Consider the following 16,694-nt stretch of genomic DNA (forward strand, 5'->3'; position numbering starts at 1 on the left):
GTCTCTATCAAAACGTCGATAAACAAGGCGGTCCGACATAATTCTTTTTTTTTTTTTTTTTTTTTGCTTGTCCAGCTGGGTAAAATATGTAACCTCAATCAAATGCGACCTGCTCGGATTTTTGTAAAAGCTGGATGGGATTGATTACTTCACACCTTACGTTTGGAGCGAACATCATGTTTAATGGAGCTAGCTTAGCAAGCTAGCAGGTTACCAAGGCAACGAGAGCCAATCGGGAAAAGACGTCTGGACCTCTTCTGTTTCAAAACGTATGGCTGTGGCCTGTGGGTGACGGAGTGGTACCGTTGCCTTCTTTTTTTTATTTTTTATTTTATTTTATTTTTTATTTTTTTGTATGTTTGTGTGAGTGAGTGTACTTTAAAAGAAAGAAAGGTATGGCTGTGGTCGGAAGCGTTCACCTAATCACTACGTAAGGGTTTTTGTATCGTGCACTATATAAATAAATCAGTCAAATGAAAAATACACACATATATATATATTTCTTTCTTTCACTCACTCACTTACACCATGTAAGCCTCATGGTGGTCTCCCAGGCGGAGAAGCGAACCCACGCCAACCGGCACCGAAGGTTCCACTCCTCCACCTGGAGCCCATGAAAAATATTTGTGTACGACTTGTGTGCACAGTTGTGACGTCTTTGCCGTAGCATAATTACCGGTGCACCTTAACAATGCACCATCAGAGATGAACAAAGACATTTCTTGTTTCGGAAGAAGCAGAGGAAGGCTGTACTTACTTTCACTAACTACTTTCCCTAACCACCATATATATTACTATGGTGTACTGTAAAGTTTGCCATTTATATTGCTTTTTTTTTTTTTTGCTGGGATTTGCATAGTAAGCATATTATCCCCAATTAGTGCCCTCAACGTACCTCACAATGCATCTGTAAAGTAATGAACAATGCTCACTAGAAAATCAAATACATTCCGTATGGGTTGCATAAAAATATGTTGCACATCACAACATGGCGGGACATAAACAGCTTTGTTTAGACTTATTTTGTTAAATACACTCATCTTACTGTCAATTAAATTCTATTAAATTTTGATTCTATAGTGACTGAAGATAATTTCCACATGGAGAAGGTCAAGAAGCTAGACATTATTCAACAATGATTTAAGCTCCTTTATCATGTATTCTCCTGAAGTTAGTCTACAAAACGGCAGGTAACAAAATGGAGCAGTACAGCATTCTTGGTCGCATCGGGGAAGGCGCTCACGGCATCGTGTTCAAGGCCAAACACGTGGAGGTGATGACCAAGAGACTTATCACTTTGCACTTCCTGGAATGCTAGTATAACACAATTATGTCGCGCAGACAGGAGAGACGGTGGCACTGAAGAAGGTGGCGATCAGGCGTCTGGAGGATGCCATTCCCAATCAGGCCCTGCGGGAGATCAGGGCCCTACAGGAGATTGAGGACAACCAGCATGTGAGTCCAACTCAGATTGAGGCAAAGATGTATGGAGATTATCATTTCCACATTTATTTTTACTTATTTATTAATGTACATTTTTATGTATTTAATCTTGAATTATAGTTTTTATATCTGTTTTTATTTTCACATTTATTTATTTATTTATTTATTTATTTATTTATTTATTTATTATTTTTGGCATTTTTGGTCCTCCATAGGAGATGGGACCACTGGCTCAAAAAAAATATGTAAGTGAGTATTTGGGGTAGCAAAATTTTAATTTTTGTAATTTCTGAATTGTAATTTTGTATAGACACCATAAGATGGCAGCAATACACCGTAAACAGAAATAATCATAAAGCATCAACACCATGCATCATTCTAACACGTGCACAATCATGAAAACCATGTTGCATAAGCAACTTCAGTAGTTCAATTATTCAACACAAGCAAACTTCCTTTACTTGTGGCTCAACAATAATATAACGGCAAATGCTGTGAAAAGTGACACCCAACCAACGCAACGCTGGTTCCATAATAACAGTTTTCATGATGTCATAGATTTCAGAGCCGGAGGCGGCCGTCACATTTTCTATGCTCACGGTCCCAACTCTTCAGGTGGTGAGGCTGAAGGACGTCTTCCCGCACGGCACCGGTTTTGTCCTGGTCTTCGACTACATGCTGTCTGACCTCTCGGAGGTAATCCGCAACTCCCAGCGACCTCTGACCCCGGGGCAGGTCAAAAGCTACATGCTGATGCTGCTGAAGGGTGTGGCCTTCCTGCATAGCAACAACATTATGCACCGGGTGAGCAGGACTGGGTGATATGGCCTTCAAATCAAATGTATAATTTCGTTCACAAAAATCTGCTTTGACTTTATTTGATAGTTTCCCCTTTTGCTTCGTTGTTGGTGTAAAATGCTGATTAAAATCATTTAAAAAAATTATATTAATTGATAAAATAGGTTCACTCATTCAAACAAAAAACACGTAAACGTGTTATTTTTAATACTTTGTCCTTCATTCCTAAAAACGTTTTTATATCTTTTTTTATGTTGTTGTTTTTATGCAAGCGCAAACAGAAGGCTTTGATGCATTTTCCTATATAAACAGGTGGCTTAAAGCATTGGTAGGTATTCCGAAAAATGGCCAGCAAGAGTATGAGATCAGCCAGGTCCATGTCGCAACAAGCTCTTTTGCCCAGTGTTTTCAACAGGTTTGTGAATAATGATGAAACTTAGCTATATTCTAATGCTAATTGCTGAAAAACAGAAACAGTTCTTTCTTTTGGTAGCTTCCATGTTTTTATAGCAATAGAACACAATATTCTGTGGGCCTTGCAAAATCAGTCCAAATCCAGTAAAACAGCCAGGAGCGAAGGGGGTTGATTCAGTCAAAATGGCTGCGAGTGAATTAATAACTCAGCACGACTCTCAATGGATGGTTTGCTGCTGTGCCCGCCCCCTCCGCAATAAAGCACTTCTTTTCTGCCGCCAGGACCTGAAGCCCGCCAACCTCCTCATCAGCTCGTCGGGACACTTGAAAATCGCTGATTTTGGTCTGGCCCGCCTCCTCAGCCAGGAAGAAGAGCGACTCTACAGTCACCAGGTGGCCACAAGGTGGCACACTTTCTAACCCATCAGCTTCAATACTTTCTTTTTATTTTAAATATGTATTTATACATAATTAATATGTGTGTCTACAGGTGGTATCGTGCTCCTGAGTTGCTGTACGGAGCCAGGAAGTATGATGAGGGCGTCGACTTGTGGTAAGGAAGTGATTCATGGTCGGATTTACGCACATGCTTCTACTGGCAAAAGTGTTACAATTGGGATATGTTCCATACGGCTGGAAATATTGTGTGAAATCAAATTAAATGTTTGCGTCTGTGTGTTGCAGGGCTGTGGGTTGTATTTTCGGGGAGCTGCTGAACTTGTCTCCTCTGTTTCCCGGCGAGAATGACATTGAGCAGCTGTGTTGTGTCCTCAGGGTACTCGGGACGCCCACCCGTGACACCTGGCCTGTAAGATATACACACGCACACAATACACATTCGTACACTTTCAAGGTAGTAAGTGTCCTGACCAAGGTTATTCTCTAGGGGTGCACCGATCGCAATTTTCCGGCCGATCACCGATCCCCGATCTTTTAAAAAGTCCGACCTGCCGATCCTGATTTTTGCAGATTCCGTTTTTTTCATTACGAGCAGCATATACCTTCAGTTAACGAAAACTAATGAAAAAACTAAAACTAAAATTCAAAAAACAATTTCGTTCACAAAATAAAATAAAAACGAAAATGCTTTTTAAAAAACAAAAAAAAAGAAAAGAAGAAAAGATTTTTTTTTAAACTAATACTGAAACTGACTAAAACTAATGCTGAAGCTAAGTATTTATTAAATAACAAAAACTAATAAAAACTAACAGAACCACCCTGACAACTAATTAAAATGTCATCTAGCAGCAGCCAATAGAAAAGCACCTTCACGGTCCCATGGTGTTTTTTTTTTTTTTTTTTAATGTTGCGTACGTTTTTTGTTGTTGTTTTTTTTAAATAAAACTAATACTGTTGGTTTACAAAGCTAACTATAATTAGAGCAAAAATGTTCTACGTTTTAGTCTTTGGTTATACATTCAATGCATGAGCGTTTGTTGATGATTTTAAATGTGATTTTAAGTAGATTTATTTTGATATTAACCGGAAAAAGGACGCTGAAAGTGTGTCACACAGAAGTGACGTCATCGAGCAGCAGCCAATAGAAAAGCACCTTCAGATGACGTCACTCCCATGGTGTTTTTTTTTTTTTATGTTGCGCACAAGTAATACGCATTTTTTTAAAAATTGAAACTAAATATTTATTAAATAACTAAAACTAATAAAAAATAACAAAGCCACCCTGAAATCTAATTAAAACTAATTAAAAAAACAACAACCTCAAAACAAATGAAAAACTAAAATGAAAATTACAAAACTATAATAACCCTGTTCCTAACGTTTCTCAATTTCACCCCAGGAGATGGCGGAGTTGCCGGATTACAACAAAATCACCTTCAAGGAGAATCCCGCCATCCCATTGGAGGAGCTTGTCCCCGACTCCTCCCCCCACGCCGTCAGCCTGCTCTCCAACTTCCTGGTTTACCCATCCAAGCAGCGATGCCCCGCCCAGCAGGTAGGAGACCAGTGATTGAGCGCGCGACCAGTGAACTGGTTTGGAGTGACGGCTCGTCCCGCAGGCTCTCCTTCATCCGTACTTCTTCCTCTCGCCTCTTCCCGCCCACCACTCGGAGCTGCCCATCCCTCAGAGGGGAGGCAGGCACCACCTCCACCCGCGACTGCAGGCGGCACCCGCCGACTTCTCCGTGGACCTCCCCCTGAAGAACAGCTTGGTGCAGCCCGCACTGCTGCGGAGACACGCCTCCTGCCTGTGATTGGTCCAGCCACATTGATTGGCTATCAGGTGAAAATATGTGAGATTTTTAGCATGGATATGACAGCGTTAGCCTATCACTGTAAACTTTACTCGTGTGACCAAAAAAAAAAGGAAGAATAAATCAAACTGTTTATAATAATAATATTTAATAATTTGTCAAAACAGTCCATAAATCAGGCCATAAACGTGAGTCAGACATGAGAAGGACATGGCGGACCTCTAGAAGAGGCGGACAGGGGATGAGCGGGTATTTTTGACAGGAAGTTTGCCTCGCGCCCTCTTGCTGGGTGAAGGCTGAAGTCAACGAGGCACTTTTATTTGGCACAGCTGCAGGACATCGTCGCACGCTTGTTACTATGAAACAGTGATTCCCAACCAATGGGCAACAAGTGATCAATTTCACAATCTGTCTGAAAATTATTTTTCAACTAGAATTGTATCTTTTTCAGTTATCTATGCCATGATCTGATATATGGACCCTTCCAGTGTGACGTCACGTTGAAGTGCTCCCCTAGTGGTGGGGGTCAGCGTGTCAATGCAAGTGAATTAGAAAACAGTCAGTGTGAGCTAGAAAATAGGTCAAACAGTTGATAAATCAGCGACCAACGCTATGGTGAACTTGTGTGTGGTCAACGGATGCTCTCATGGCTCAAACAGAGATGAGATCATTCTTTCGGCTGCCAGCAGTGATTCTAAACCCCGCGAAAGACAGTGAGGAGTGAAAGACTAGCACGGCGGCGAGCGTGAAACTACAACGCATCGATTACTCTCCTCTCTCAATGTAATCTTAGTAGAGACAGCCCCCTAGAGGTGCAGCTGTGCTGATCTAAATTAACTCTAATCACCACAACTATGATAACTATGTATGTTTTTTGGTACATTTATGTTTAGACGAATCGTTCACCGAAAACGATGCTCCCTCCGTGTCTTCTTATACATTGTTTGATCACCAAGAGGGTAAGCGGTCGCTAAACATTCTGGGTGAAGTGACGTCAGCTGGAAGGGTCTATAGTGAAAGGCAGAGCAATTAGAGGTGCCACCACTAGATGGCGTAAGGTACAATTAACCTGTGCCTCCCTTTGTTGCTATTCAAATAACAGATGACGTCAAGCACTCACACACTGAGTAAATCAAATTGATAATAAATTGGAAAGAGACAATCATTTTAGTATTTTGTTTGGTGGCATGCTAAGATTTTTTTTTATGTTTAAAAATTTAATGTTGATGTCAAGTGCCTGAAATAAATTAAGGTCGGGGAAACACTGCTATAAAAACAAACTGCTCATTGGACGCTGTGTTGCCATAGCAATGATAAGACTTGGAGCCAGTAGAATTTTATATGCTGTCTGTGTGTGCATGTGAGTGTGCGGCTCATCATCAGAAGCAGTTTTTCATCACAAGCAAGCAATCAGTCTCTATTACTCTATAATCGTCGTTATAAGAATACTCAAATTATTTTCACACGCACACAAAAGTCACACACAATTCACAAGCCTACTATCACACATACAATCCGTTCACACAAATAAAATTCCAACAAAAAATCCGTACAATCCATAAACTAGCCACACAACACCCACAAAACAAAAAAAAAAAAAAAAAAAAAAATCGAACACATGCACAAAATCCATACTACAAACACAACCCACACACAAAAGCCACACATACATCCACGATTCATGCACACACAAAAAAAATCCAGACTGACACAATCGCACAACTTAGACTCACAAACACAGTACACACACACACATCATTATGTGTGTGCATATGGCTTATTAGAAGTTCTAAAGTTTTTTTTTTTTTTTTCCAGTTACAAGCAAGCAATCAGTCTATTACTCATAATCATCATCATAATAATTCACTAAGGTTCTTTCAGGTTATAAAAATAAAAATGATTGACATGCTTCAACGTCAGGACGTGTCAGTTTCAAAGTTCTGTTATTTGCATACTTGGTGGTGGGGCCACGCCTCTTTTGCGCCTCACTCTCCAATCATAAACCATGTTGTCCGATCACATGCAGGAAAAGGCCGGTCTTAAAAAAAATAAAGCCCTTAAAAGTCACCCCCCCAAAAATAAGCGTAACCTGTCAGCTAATGTCCAATCAGAGTGAGAGTCCACCCGCTAGGCCCCGCCCACTAAGGCGACTGCCAATCAGAACCTGCGTCAGTCTCTGCTGGCTGGGCTCCAACCAGGGCAAGCCCTGACCCTCCCCCTGCATCAGCCCGGCTCTCCTCCAATCGGAAGACAAGCTGGCGCCCGATTGGCTGGCGCCCGACTTGCTGTCATCGGATTGGCTGTCGCAGGGGCGCTCGTCACGCGGCATCAGGAACGAGAACGCTGCTTGTTGAGCAACTGGCCAGTTCTCAGAATGCTTCGCATCCTCTTTCGCCTCCTTCTTCTGCTTTGTGGTCTCCTTTCTCGTGGTCCTCCCTTGCTCTCTCCTCCTTTTCCTCTCCTCCTCTCGCTCCTTCCTTCGCCTCCTCGCATTTTCCTCCACAAGGTCCAAGTCCAGATCTGGAGGCCCTCCTCCACCTCCACTTTCTCCTCGTCTTGGTCTTGCTTTGGTTCCCCCTGATCGCTTTCTCCTTTGCGGGCTGTGAGAGGTGGTCGTCATGGCAACCGTATTAGCCTCCTGCTCCTCCCACTGCGAGGAGGATGAGGAGGATTCTTCCTCAGGGCCTGAAAAATAAATAAATGAATGAATAGACAAATAAATAAACAAATAAATAAAAGTAGTGGACAGGGTTCAACTTTTTTTTGTTGTTGTAATTATTAAACAATAACATAAATGGGTATTTTTTTTCTGCTTGGGGTTGCCATCCCGCAGTATTTGTGAAAGGCGGGGCCAGGCCTGGTGAGTGACGTGGGTGTCAGTGAATGAGAGCCGAGTTGGCTGGCTGTGAAGTCTGCATGTTGAATGACTTGGCATGAATTGCGGCCATTGAATGCGCAGTTTGTTTTTTCTTCTTCTTCACTAAAGTAAATCTCAAAAAGAAAAAAAAAGAAAAAATCTGGTATTTTCATTTAAAGGCCATCTGGCCCAGCCCTACCCTTGACGGGAACAAAATTTGCACTCAACAACAACACAGATGATGTCATGAGCGACGAAAATGGAAAAATGAGCGAGGTGGATGAGGAGGAGAAGAAAAACGCTGAGCGTTACCGACCGCGAGTTTTCTGTGCGTCCGATGACGTAGAAGCAGGGCTCGCCCTGTTTGGAGTTGGTCATGCACAGAGACAGGCTGGACAGCTCCACTGAGGAGGAGGAAGAGGATGACGGAGGAAAATATAAAAGAGAAAGGAGGGAAGGAAGAAGAAGAAGGTAGAGAAAGTAGGAAGACACGGTCAGCGAGCGGAGTGCTCTGATTGGATCAGAGCAGCTACAATGTGAGATGCGAGATTGGTTAATACCACTGATCTGAATATTTGACTGGCTCGCTCATAGGCCAAAACTTTTGAAGTCACGAGGCCACCATATTGTTCCTCCCGAGAAACATTTCTCGGCATACAATCCTATACATTTACAGTATCAAAATTGGAGAATATTTTACAATGCCTTAAATACATGTATAAATTATATGCTTAATGATGTTTACAGGAGGAAACTTGTATGATTTTTTTTTAATTATTATTAAATAATTATAACGGTAATTCAACAAAGATGCCTCTGCCAAATCTAATATTGGGGTCTAAGGAACTGAGCAATAAAAGAAAAAAGGGGGTCTTCAAAGTAGCGCATACAGTCCACTTGTTATTTATTTATTTATTTTTGACTTGTTAAAAAATAGTGACCACCCCAGCACAACAACCCCCGACCCCACTTCCGGCCCTATACTAACTGCCTATGAGCTGAATATGTCTCATCTGGACGTAAACCGTATAGTTCCACATGTGACATGAGCACAGGCCCCAAACTCCAGTCCTTGAGGGCCGCAGTCCTGCATGTTTTAGAGGTTTCTCTCCTCAAATACACCTGATTCATCAGCAAGCTCTGCAGGAACCTGATAATGATCCTCATTGTATGATTCAGCTGTGTTTGTAGGAGAGAAACCTCTAAAACAGGGGTGTGCAAACTACGGCCATTTGTAGCCCGCCATACATTTTTCGGCAGCCCGCAGCAAATACTAAAAATAATTTTTCTATGCTGTTTAAAAAAATAAGAGGGTGGATTAAACGTTTCTAGCTACGCAAAGACACACATTTGCAACTAATAATTCAATTTCAGAAATAAAATGTTTCATCCACTTGTTGCTTAGTGTCAATGTCCAATTTGTGAAAACATCACATTAAATTAATGGTTCTTAAGTGTGGTCAGTTTACTACCGATTGTTCTTGTTGTGGTTCAGAATGTGAAGCTGGGATTCAGCTGCTGCTCAGTGGAGAGGCAGATCTATTATAGTGGCACACAGGAGTCACTATTTGCCTTGTGACTGTTAGCAGTTTTCAATAAGTAACTGTACATTATATCAACAATTTATAATTGCTTCATTGAGTTTTACTATGTTTAATAAATAACAAAAAAAAATAAAAATCAAAGTGGCCCTTGCAGCTTTCTATTTTTCTCTATGTGGCCCTCAGAGGAAAAAGTTTGACACCCCTGCACTAAAACATGCAGGACTGCGACCCTCGAGGACTGGAGTTTCAGACCTGTGTTTTAGAGGTTTCGCGACTCCAGCACACCTGATTCAATGATCAGGATCATTATCAGCATCCTACAGAGCTTGCTGATTAGCCTAAATATGAATCAGCTGTGTTGAATGTGGGGAAACCTAAAAAAACATGCAGGACTTTGACACCACTGGTTTAGTGTGCTCGCAAGATGGGAGGAGCAAGATGGCCGCCCTGTGACTTAAACAGCATGGGCTATCGGCTATCCAGTCATATATCCCAGTCAGTGGTTAATACCTATAGATAGTGCGGAGTGGAGAATGTGGAACTTTTTTTTTTTTTTTTTTTGTAATTGGCAGCTGGCTTGATTACCCATTCTTGTCCATTTTGGCTGCTGAGACTACACACACACACCGCTATTTCATCCACATGGCTTACATACATTCATTTGGAATATGGTTAAGTATTGTTTTAAAATCGAGCCAGTGGCAGTTCTGGCAGGTGCGGTGGCCCCCCAAAAGGCTTAATGTCGGACATCGTCATCACCATAATCGGGGACGTAGCCGTTTCCTTTCTTCAGGACCAAATGGATCCGATGGCCTCCTCTCCGGATCTGCTCCACGGCCTGACTGTGCGTCATTCCCGCCGTGCTGTCGCCGTTGATCTCCACCAGCTGGTCGGAAACCTGAGGGCAACCAACGAGAAGCTGCTGTCACTCAAGATGCCCAGAACATGTTGGCAAAGACAGACCATTCTCTTCCGTGTGAAAGACATTGTTGCACCCGTCTGCATTTTTCGCCGGAGACATAGCTGATCCCCACACAGATGTGGCCGCTCTCTGACTTCAGGAATAAGCCGAGCAGACACTTCTTCAGGATTATCTCCAGTGGGAAGTGTGGCGGCTTTGTCCCAATTAATCCAAGACGCTGTCCGCATTACAGCTGCTTGTTCAGCTGAGACAGCCATGTGGACTTCTTGACAACAACCTAGGAGACCGCCTCTGCCAAGTCTCTCATGTCTCTTACATTGACCAGACTGTTTAAGCATGCAGCTATGTTGTTGACGCTGCTGAATTGAGATGGACCAGCTGGCTAATTTCCTTAGCATGACATAAGAGTCCGTCGGGATTTTAACCAGCTCTCCTAAAAGCTTGCTAAGGTCAGCAAAGTTTTGACGGCACTGGAATAAGGATGAAGAACTCAAAATAAAATACATCCAGAAGATGGCTTAATATTAGCTTTCCTTTTAGTTGTGTGAACAGGAAAGGCTAATGACACCAGTGGTGAAGAATAAGTATGATGGATTTTCCCAGGAGGGTTATTAAATGTTGAAGCCAACATTGCAGAGACAACAATGGACAAGGGAGTCGGAGGAGCTACAACACTTGTGTGTACCTGCATCTTGTTGCTGCACTGGGCTGGCCCTCCGTCCATCAGTCCCAGCACATAGAGTCCCATGTTGTACTCGCTTCCCCCTCTCAGAGAGAACCCAAACCCGGTGGGACCTCGTTCCAGATCCACCCTGTAGAACCTAGACTCATTCTGACACGCACACAATGTAAACAATTTCACTCACAGCTGATGTATTTAAGACCAATGGTCGGTGAAAGAAATGCTACTTAGCTTTTGCGCTAGCTACCGATTGGCTAGATGCCACGTGTTTGGCATTTGTCATGAAAAAGTAGAGTGATGTATGTTTCAGCGGGTATGGAGCAGTTTTGTGAACAAAAGGACATTTAATTTGGATCTTGTGTAACTTTGGTACATTTGAGTCCATCTGTGTGGGAGTGAAGATGTACACTGTTACGTTAGCTTGTGGAGCTTGCCACTGACTGGCTGTCGCTAAGGAGCAGCTTTTTAGGAACAAAATGACTTTTTATTAGACTAGGGTGACCAAACATCCTCTTTTGTGAGAACAGACCTTTTTTTTTTTTTTACATCCTGTTCGAGTGTCTGTGGGTTTTATAAATTCATGAAAATGTCCGGTTGGCATTGCGTGCCGAATAGAAGGTGAGGTACACTGTAACTGCGACTGGTACTGCAATGTCAAGGCTGGGGCAAGTGTGCTCTTTTTGTTTTGGAAATGGGAATATGGTCACCCTATATTAGACTATTAAGTTAGCTTCTGGAGCTAGCCAATGACCGGTTAGTCGGTACGGAGCAGCTATTTATGAACAAAATGACTTTTATTAAAAGTTCTACATTCGATTCTGGAGCGAGCCACTGACTGGCTAGTGACTAATTCGATATGGAACAGCTTTTTGTGCAAACAAGGACTTTGAATTTTGATCCTCTGTAACTGGTGTGGTGCATAATTGAGCCCATCTGTGACGTAGACTGCTATGTTAGCTTCTGGAGCTAGCTACGGACTGACTGCCATATACTTGTCATTTGTCATCCAAAGTTAAGAGTTTTATGGCTCAGCTGGTATGAAGTTTTTGTGAACCGACAACTTATGAATGAATCTAATGTGCTACCTTTGTCCTCCCTCTGCATCCCTTGGTGAAGTGCTTGTCGATTTCCACATCGGCTCCTTCTGACTCTGCGTTGGACAGAATAAAGTTCGGTTTCACTTTTTGCAATCAAACCAGGAATTGAGAATTTTGGAAATTTTTGTTGTACATCTTACGTGCTCGAGGTGTCACACTCAGCTTCAGTGTGTTCCCAGCTCTCCTTAGGATCTGGGCCAGGTCTCGGTGGTGCAGGGACGCCACCCCTCGACCCTCTACGGCCTCCAGCTGGTCTCCGGGCTGGATGAGGCCACTGCGGGCCGCCGGACTGCCACGGCGCACCGTCACGAAGCGATGGGACAACAAGGATGGGGATGGAGCTGGGCATGGTGGGGGGATTTCAGAGATGTCAATGGGGGGGACAGAGAGGATCTCATTTTTCTCTTCTATGTCAGATTGTCTTTGTCAAACTTATTTGGTGTCTAGAAGTTCATACTTGTCTTCACTTTGTGTCCAAATGTCCTTATTATTTCTAAATGTCCTCAGATTTGTATTTAAATTGTCTCACTTTGCATCCAAATGTTTCCTTTCTGTCCTAAAGTCCTCATTCTGACTCAAATTGTCCTCAATCTCATTGCTTTGTATCTGAAATGTCCAATTTTTTTTGTCTGAATGTCCTGATTTTGTGTATAAATTTCCGTTTTTCTGTTCTCATTTTGTGTCTAAAAGACCTCACTTTGACACAAAAATGTGTTTGATTTTTGGGCAAACGTCATTACAACAGTTCAAATGTCCTCATTATGTATCTGAATGTCCTGTTTTTGTCTAAATGTCCTACCTGTATCTTAATGTCCTGCCTCTGTTTCCACATGTCCTTGTGGCTCAATGTCCTCTCTTTGTGTTGAAAAGTCTTAATTTTTCTGTTTAAATTTCCTAATTTCGTGACTAAATGTCCTCATTTTGTGTCCCAAAGATCTAATGTTGTCAACATGTCCCCGCATTGATTCAAAATGTCCTCATTTTTCATTTAGAGATCCTCATTTGTGTCTAAATGACCTTAGCGCTTAGAAGCTGAATGTATAATTGAGGAAGCACCATTTAGGAGCACTGAATTATTCACACAAGCATCAAATGTGTCACGAAGGCACGAGAACCATTCAGAACGTATTCACATCTTCTAGAACTCCGCTTGTCCTCGTCATCACACCCAACACAACCAAATCAGATAAATCTATGCAATATGTTTGAATTCAACATTCTTTCATTGTTTTCATCGTTAAAAGAATCTTTTAAAGCGTTTGTGAACACAGAGAGCTGATAAGCAAAGCGTTTTGATGTCACAACATTGAGCAAACACGAAAGCTGGCAAGCAAAAAAAAAAAAAAAGCAAAAGAAGCAGACGGAATTTGGACTGACAGCACCACGCCACATGTAACAACTCACCAAAGCTAAAAATAGAAGAAAAAAAACATAACATTCTGCACCAATTGTCCAAGGCCAAGACAGCAAATGTCATTGTCGTAAGTTAGGCTAACAGTATCTTTTTGTTTCCTGTCTGTGATCAGCGAAGGTAATTAATTTCCCTTCTGTGTTATGCTAGGCTGTGCTACAAATTCTATTTCGCTTCCAGTAGTTGTGCTAAGTTAGGCTAGCAGTTTCCCTTTATATTCAGTGGTTGCGCTAAGCTAGCAGTTGTCTGCTGTCTTGAGGATGTTTGGTCCTGATTAAAGATGTAAAAAGTCAATAAATAAAAGATTAACTTCCTGAAAGAGTCTTTCTCGTCTTTATCAGTATTCTGGAATGTTTGAACCTCTTGGCACTTGTGACCCACTTGAATAATTTGCACACAGACGCGCACACACTGACACTGTAGTGTGTTGTGCAACTCTAGACTTGATTTAGACCTGAAACAAAGTAGCAAAATGTAGCAAGGTCATTAAAAAGTAAATAATGTGATGGTGATGTCAGTGTTGTACAATGTTTCTGAGTGTGTTTTCATGTTGATGTCTCACTGACTTAAAAGGGAAGGCAACCCACAAAAATCTTCACCGTAATTTTGTGTGTGCCCCCACTAGTCTAAACACGACATTCTGATTAATACTGTGTTTGTGTTAATTAAGCAGAAAAATCCACCCTTTTTTGTCCGTCTCAGGGGGCAGCCATTTTGCCTGAAAATGATATCGCAGTTATTCAGGGATCAGGTAACGACCAACCACGGCTCACCTTTTCCCTGAAGCTGAGCCGTGATTGGTTGCTACCTGAGCAACTGTGATGTCATTTTCAGTCGACAGCAACTAGCAGAATGGCTGTCCCCTGAGATGGACAAAAACGGTTGGATTTTGCTTCATAACTCATTTTCCACAAACGTAATATTAATCCGAATGTCATGTTTAGACTAGCGAGGTCACATAAACATATTATTGTAAAGAACATTTTTGGGCTAACTTCCACTATAAAGCAGGGGTGGGCAAATATTTCAGTTCAAGGGCCATATTTAATTTTTAAAACATAGCTGGGCAAGGTCATTTGTCCATCCATTTTCTTAACCACCTGCATGGGTTTTCTCTGGGTACTCCAGTTTCCTCCCACATTCTAAAGACATGCCCTGGATTAGCTGGCAATCAGTTTAGGATGTACCCCGCCTACTAAGTTTAAATATATGAGTAAAATAGCTTCGATTAGTAATAATGTGTATATTTTATTGAATTGTTTATAATTACAGTAATTAATTAATCTAATGATTTGTTAAAATGTATGTATAACAGTACAGTGTTTTTATATTTTGGTATTAACAATAAATTAATTATTTAATTAAATTAATTTGTACAAATAAAATTGAATGAATAAATTCAATGATCTTAGGGGATTAAACGCTAAATGAATGCAACAAATATTACAAGATTCTTTGTATCGTAAATGCAGTGAAACCCAGTTATCAAATAAATGTGAAAGTCACCCATGAGATGAAATCAAAGAGTCAGACTCCTGAACACAAAGCCAGGATTTTACTTTTTTCCCCCTTTTTTTTTTTTTTTTTAAGTGCAAAATGTCTTCCTCATCATATCACTCTTCAATGCACTTCATCACATGATCAGAGATCCTCATTAGGTTGGGATGCACCGCTGAAATGAAAGTTTGTTTAGTTTCACCAGAGTGTAATGTTGTCATTAGAAGATATTTGCGCCATCTCATCTGCCATCCATCCATTTTCTTTTCTATCCTCAATAGTGTTCCAGATGAATTGGAACCTATATCCTATCTGACTTTTGGCAAAAGGCGGGGAGCACCTTGGACTTCTTGCCAGACAATGTCAGGGCACACACATAAACAAACAAAGGACTTAGACAAACAATGGACTGTTTGTCAATGTTTTTGGAATGTGGGAGGAAGCCAGAGTGCACCCACACAAGCAAAGGGCGAGCATGCAAAGTTGCAAACTCCACACCGGAAGCCCAGATTCAAACCCTAAACCGTACAACTGACAGGCAGACATGCTCGCCACTCCTACACCGTGCTGCTGGTCTCTGATCAATTTCAACTTCCAACCATGTTCTGTTGACCTCATTTGCAGCACCATCAGCACGCAGGACCAGCACACGCGCATACACACGCACACACTTACATTTCGAGTCCTTGACCCTCCTGAGAACGGACTGCAGTCGCTCCAACATGATGAACAAGAACCTTTTTGTGCGTGTAAGTGTGTGTGTTGAGTCTCCAAAAGCAGGCAAGCGTTTCAGCTGAGGGGAAACAGCTCGCCGAGGGGGCCGAGTCTGCACTGGTGGGAGGGACTGACGCACAGATTGAGTGCGTGCGTGTTTGCGTGCAATCATCTGTGAGGCCACGCCCCCCGAAACTAAAGCCAAACTCAGTGCAAACCACCTGACACTGACACACATTCACCCTTTGAGTCCATATAAACAATTCAGGGAACAAAACGTCATTGTTGTCAATTCAATGGTATAAATAGTGTGGTAAAAAAAAATGCTGTAACAAGTGATGAGCAAAGCAGCAAATGGCAATAAAGCGCGTAACAAGCATGACAGCGACATAACAATTGTCGATAATGATGTAGCACATGAGAACGAGGCGACAACTGGCAATAATAATGGGGCAAATGTGATGTCAATGAGATAACAAGTGTGATAACGAGGTAACGAATAATGATAATGGTGTGTGTGACAATGATGTGCAACAAGTGGCGATAATGAGGTAACCACCGTCAATATTGGACTAACTGGCTTCATAACAACAAATGTGGTTAAAATCATGTGATAACGATTTAATCAGTGGGAATAAGAAGAAAATTATTTGCAGTGGCGCCCCCTGCAGATGGGAGTCAGAACTGTTAATATGCTAAATAATGGTACCTGACTTGTGACTTGAATTTTTTTCTATGGCCAGGGTAGTTACTTAAATTGTTCTACATTTGCGGCCCCTTCTCAAGAGTTCTTTTTTTCCCTTGCCCTCTTGTGGTTAAAGGTATACTTGACTCATTGAGTCATTTTCAGCAGTAAAAAGATGATATTTTGTCTAGAATTAATTTTACAAGTTCATTAGTTTTCCATGTACAATTAATACCGGTAAAAGAACATTTTCCTAATTGCTGTTGACTGAAAGGCCCAGTTTGCCGCTTTCACTCTGGAAAAGGCACTTTTTAAATACAGGAATTAAACAAACAAACTACTTCTCAATTTACAGTTCAGGGCTTGTCTTAATTTCTGGTGGTGATTTTGTCCTACCCCCCAAAGCCTGTATTTTGC

At 41.7% G+C, this 16,694-nt stretch overlaps 2 protein-coding genes across 4 annotated transcripts in view; one reads left to right on the forward strand and one right to left on the reverse strand.

Annotated features, from left to right (window-relative positions):
- cdk20 (cyclin dependent kinase 20) lies at window positions 1-13,684 on the forward strand. 2 transcript variants are annotated; one of them, XM_077514137.1, is made up of 10 exons: window positions 1-299; window positions 1,191-1,273; window positions 1,342-1,455; window positions 2,059-2,247; window positions 2,938-3,059; window positions 3,146-3,208; window positions 3,340-3,463; window positions 4,454-4,609; window positions 4,674-4,897; window positions 12,150-13,684. In XM_077514137.1, exons 2-9 carry the CDS (start codon window positions 1,199-1,201, stop codon window positions 4,866-4,868), a joined length of 1,038 nt encoding a protein of 345 aa, XP_077370263.1. In that variant the 5' UTR covers window positions 1-299; window positions 1,191-1,198; the 3' UTR covers window positions 4,869-4,897; window positions 12,150-13,684. The 2 variants fall into 2 exon arrangements, with proteins under 2 accessions (XP_077370263.1, XP_077370261.1); XM_077514135.1 differs by having other exon boundaries at window positions 1-269.
- magixa (MAGI family member, X-linked a) overlaps window positions 6,795-16,694 on the reverse strand; it is a 26,049-nt gene continuing 16,149 nt past the window's right edge. The window contains exons 17-22 of one of the 2 annotated variants that reach the window (XM_077514134.1): window positions 12,111-12,311; window positions 11,959-12,023; window positions 10,877-11,023; window positions 10,029-10,167; window positions 8,042-8,129; window positions 7,407-7,553 (exon numbers count right to left, since the gene is read on the reverse strand). In XM_077514134.1, the coding sequence (XP_077370260.1) occupies window positions 7,547-7,553; window positions 8,042-8,129; window positions 10,029-10,167; window positions 10,877-11,023; window positions 11,959-12,023; window positions 12,111-12,311 (647 nt within the window). In that variant the 3' untranslated portion in view covers window positions 7,407-7,546. Of the gene's footprint in view, window positions 7,554-8,041; window positions 8,130-10,028; window positions 10,168-10,876; window positions 11,024-11,958; window positions 12,024-12,110; window positions 12,312-16,694 lie in introns of both variants that reach the window. The other variant, XM_077514133.1, reaches the window with a different exon arrangement.

The sequence above is a fragment of the Festucalex cinctus genome, chromosome 2, assembly GCF_051991245.1.
Source record: "Festucalex cinctus isolate MCC-2025b chromosome 2, RoL_Fcin_1.0, whole genome shotgun sequence".
Taxonomy (NCBI): domain Eukaryota; kingdom Metazoa; phylum Chordata; class Actinopteri; order Syngnathiformes; family Syngnathidae; genus Festucalex; species Festucalex cinctus.

Coding starts and splice junctions, on each gene's coding strand:
- cdk20 (XM_077514137.1), top strand. CDS start 1,199: ATGGAGCAGTACAGCATTCTTGGTCGCATCGGGGAAGGCGCTCACGGC. Junction 2,248..2,937: donor GCAACAACATTATGCACCGG/GTGAGCAGGACT, acceptor TTCTGCCGCCAG/GACCTGAAGCCCGCCAACCT. Junction 3,209..3,339: donor GATGAGGGCGTCGACTTGTG/GTAAGGAAGTGA, acceptor TGTGTGTTGCAG/GGCTGTGGGTTGTATTTTCG.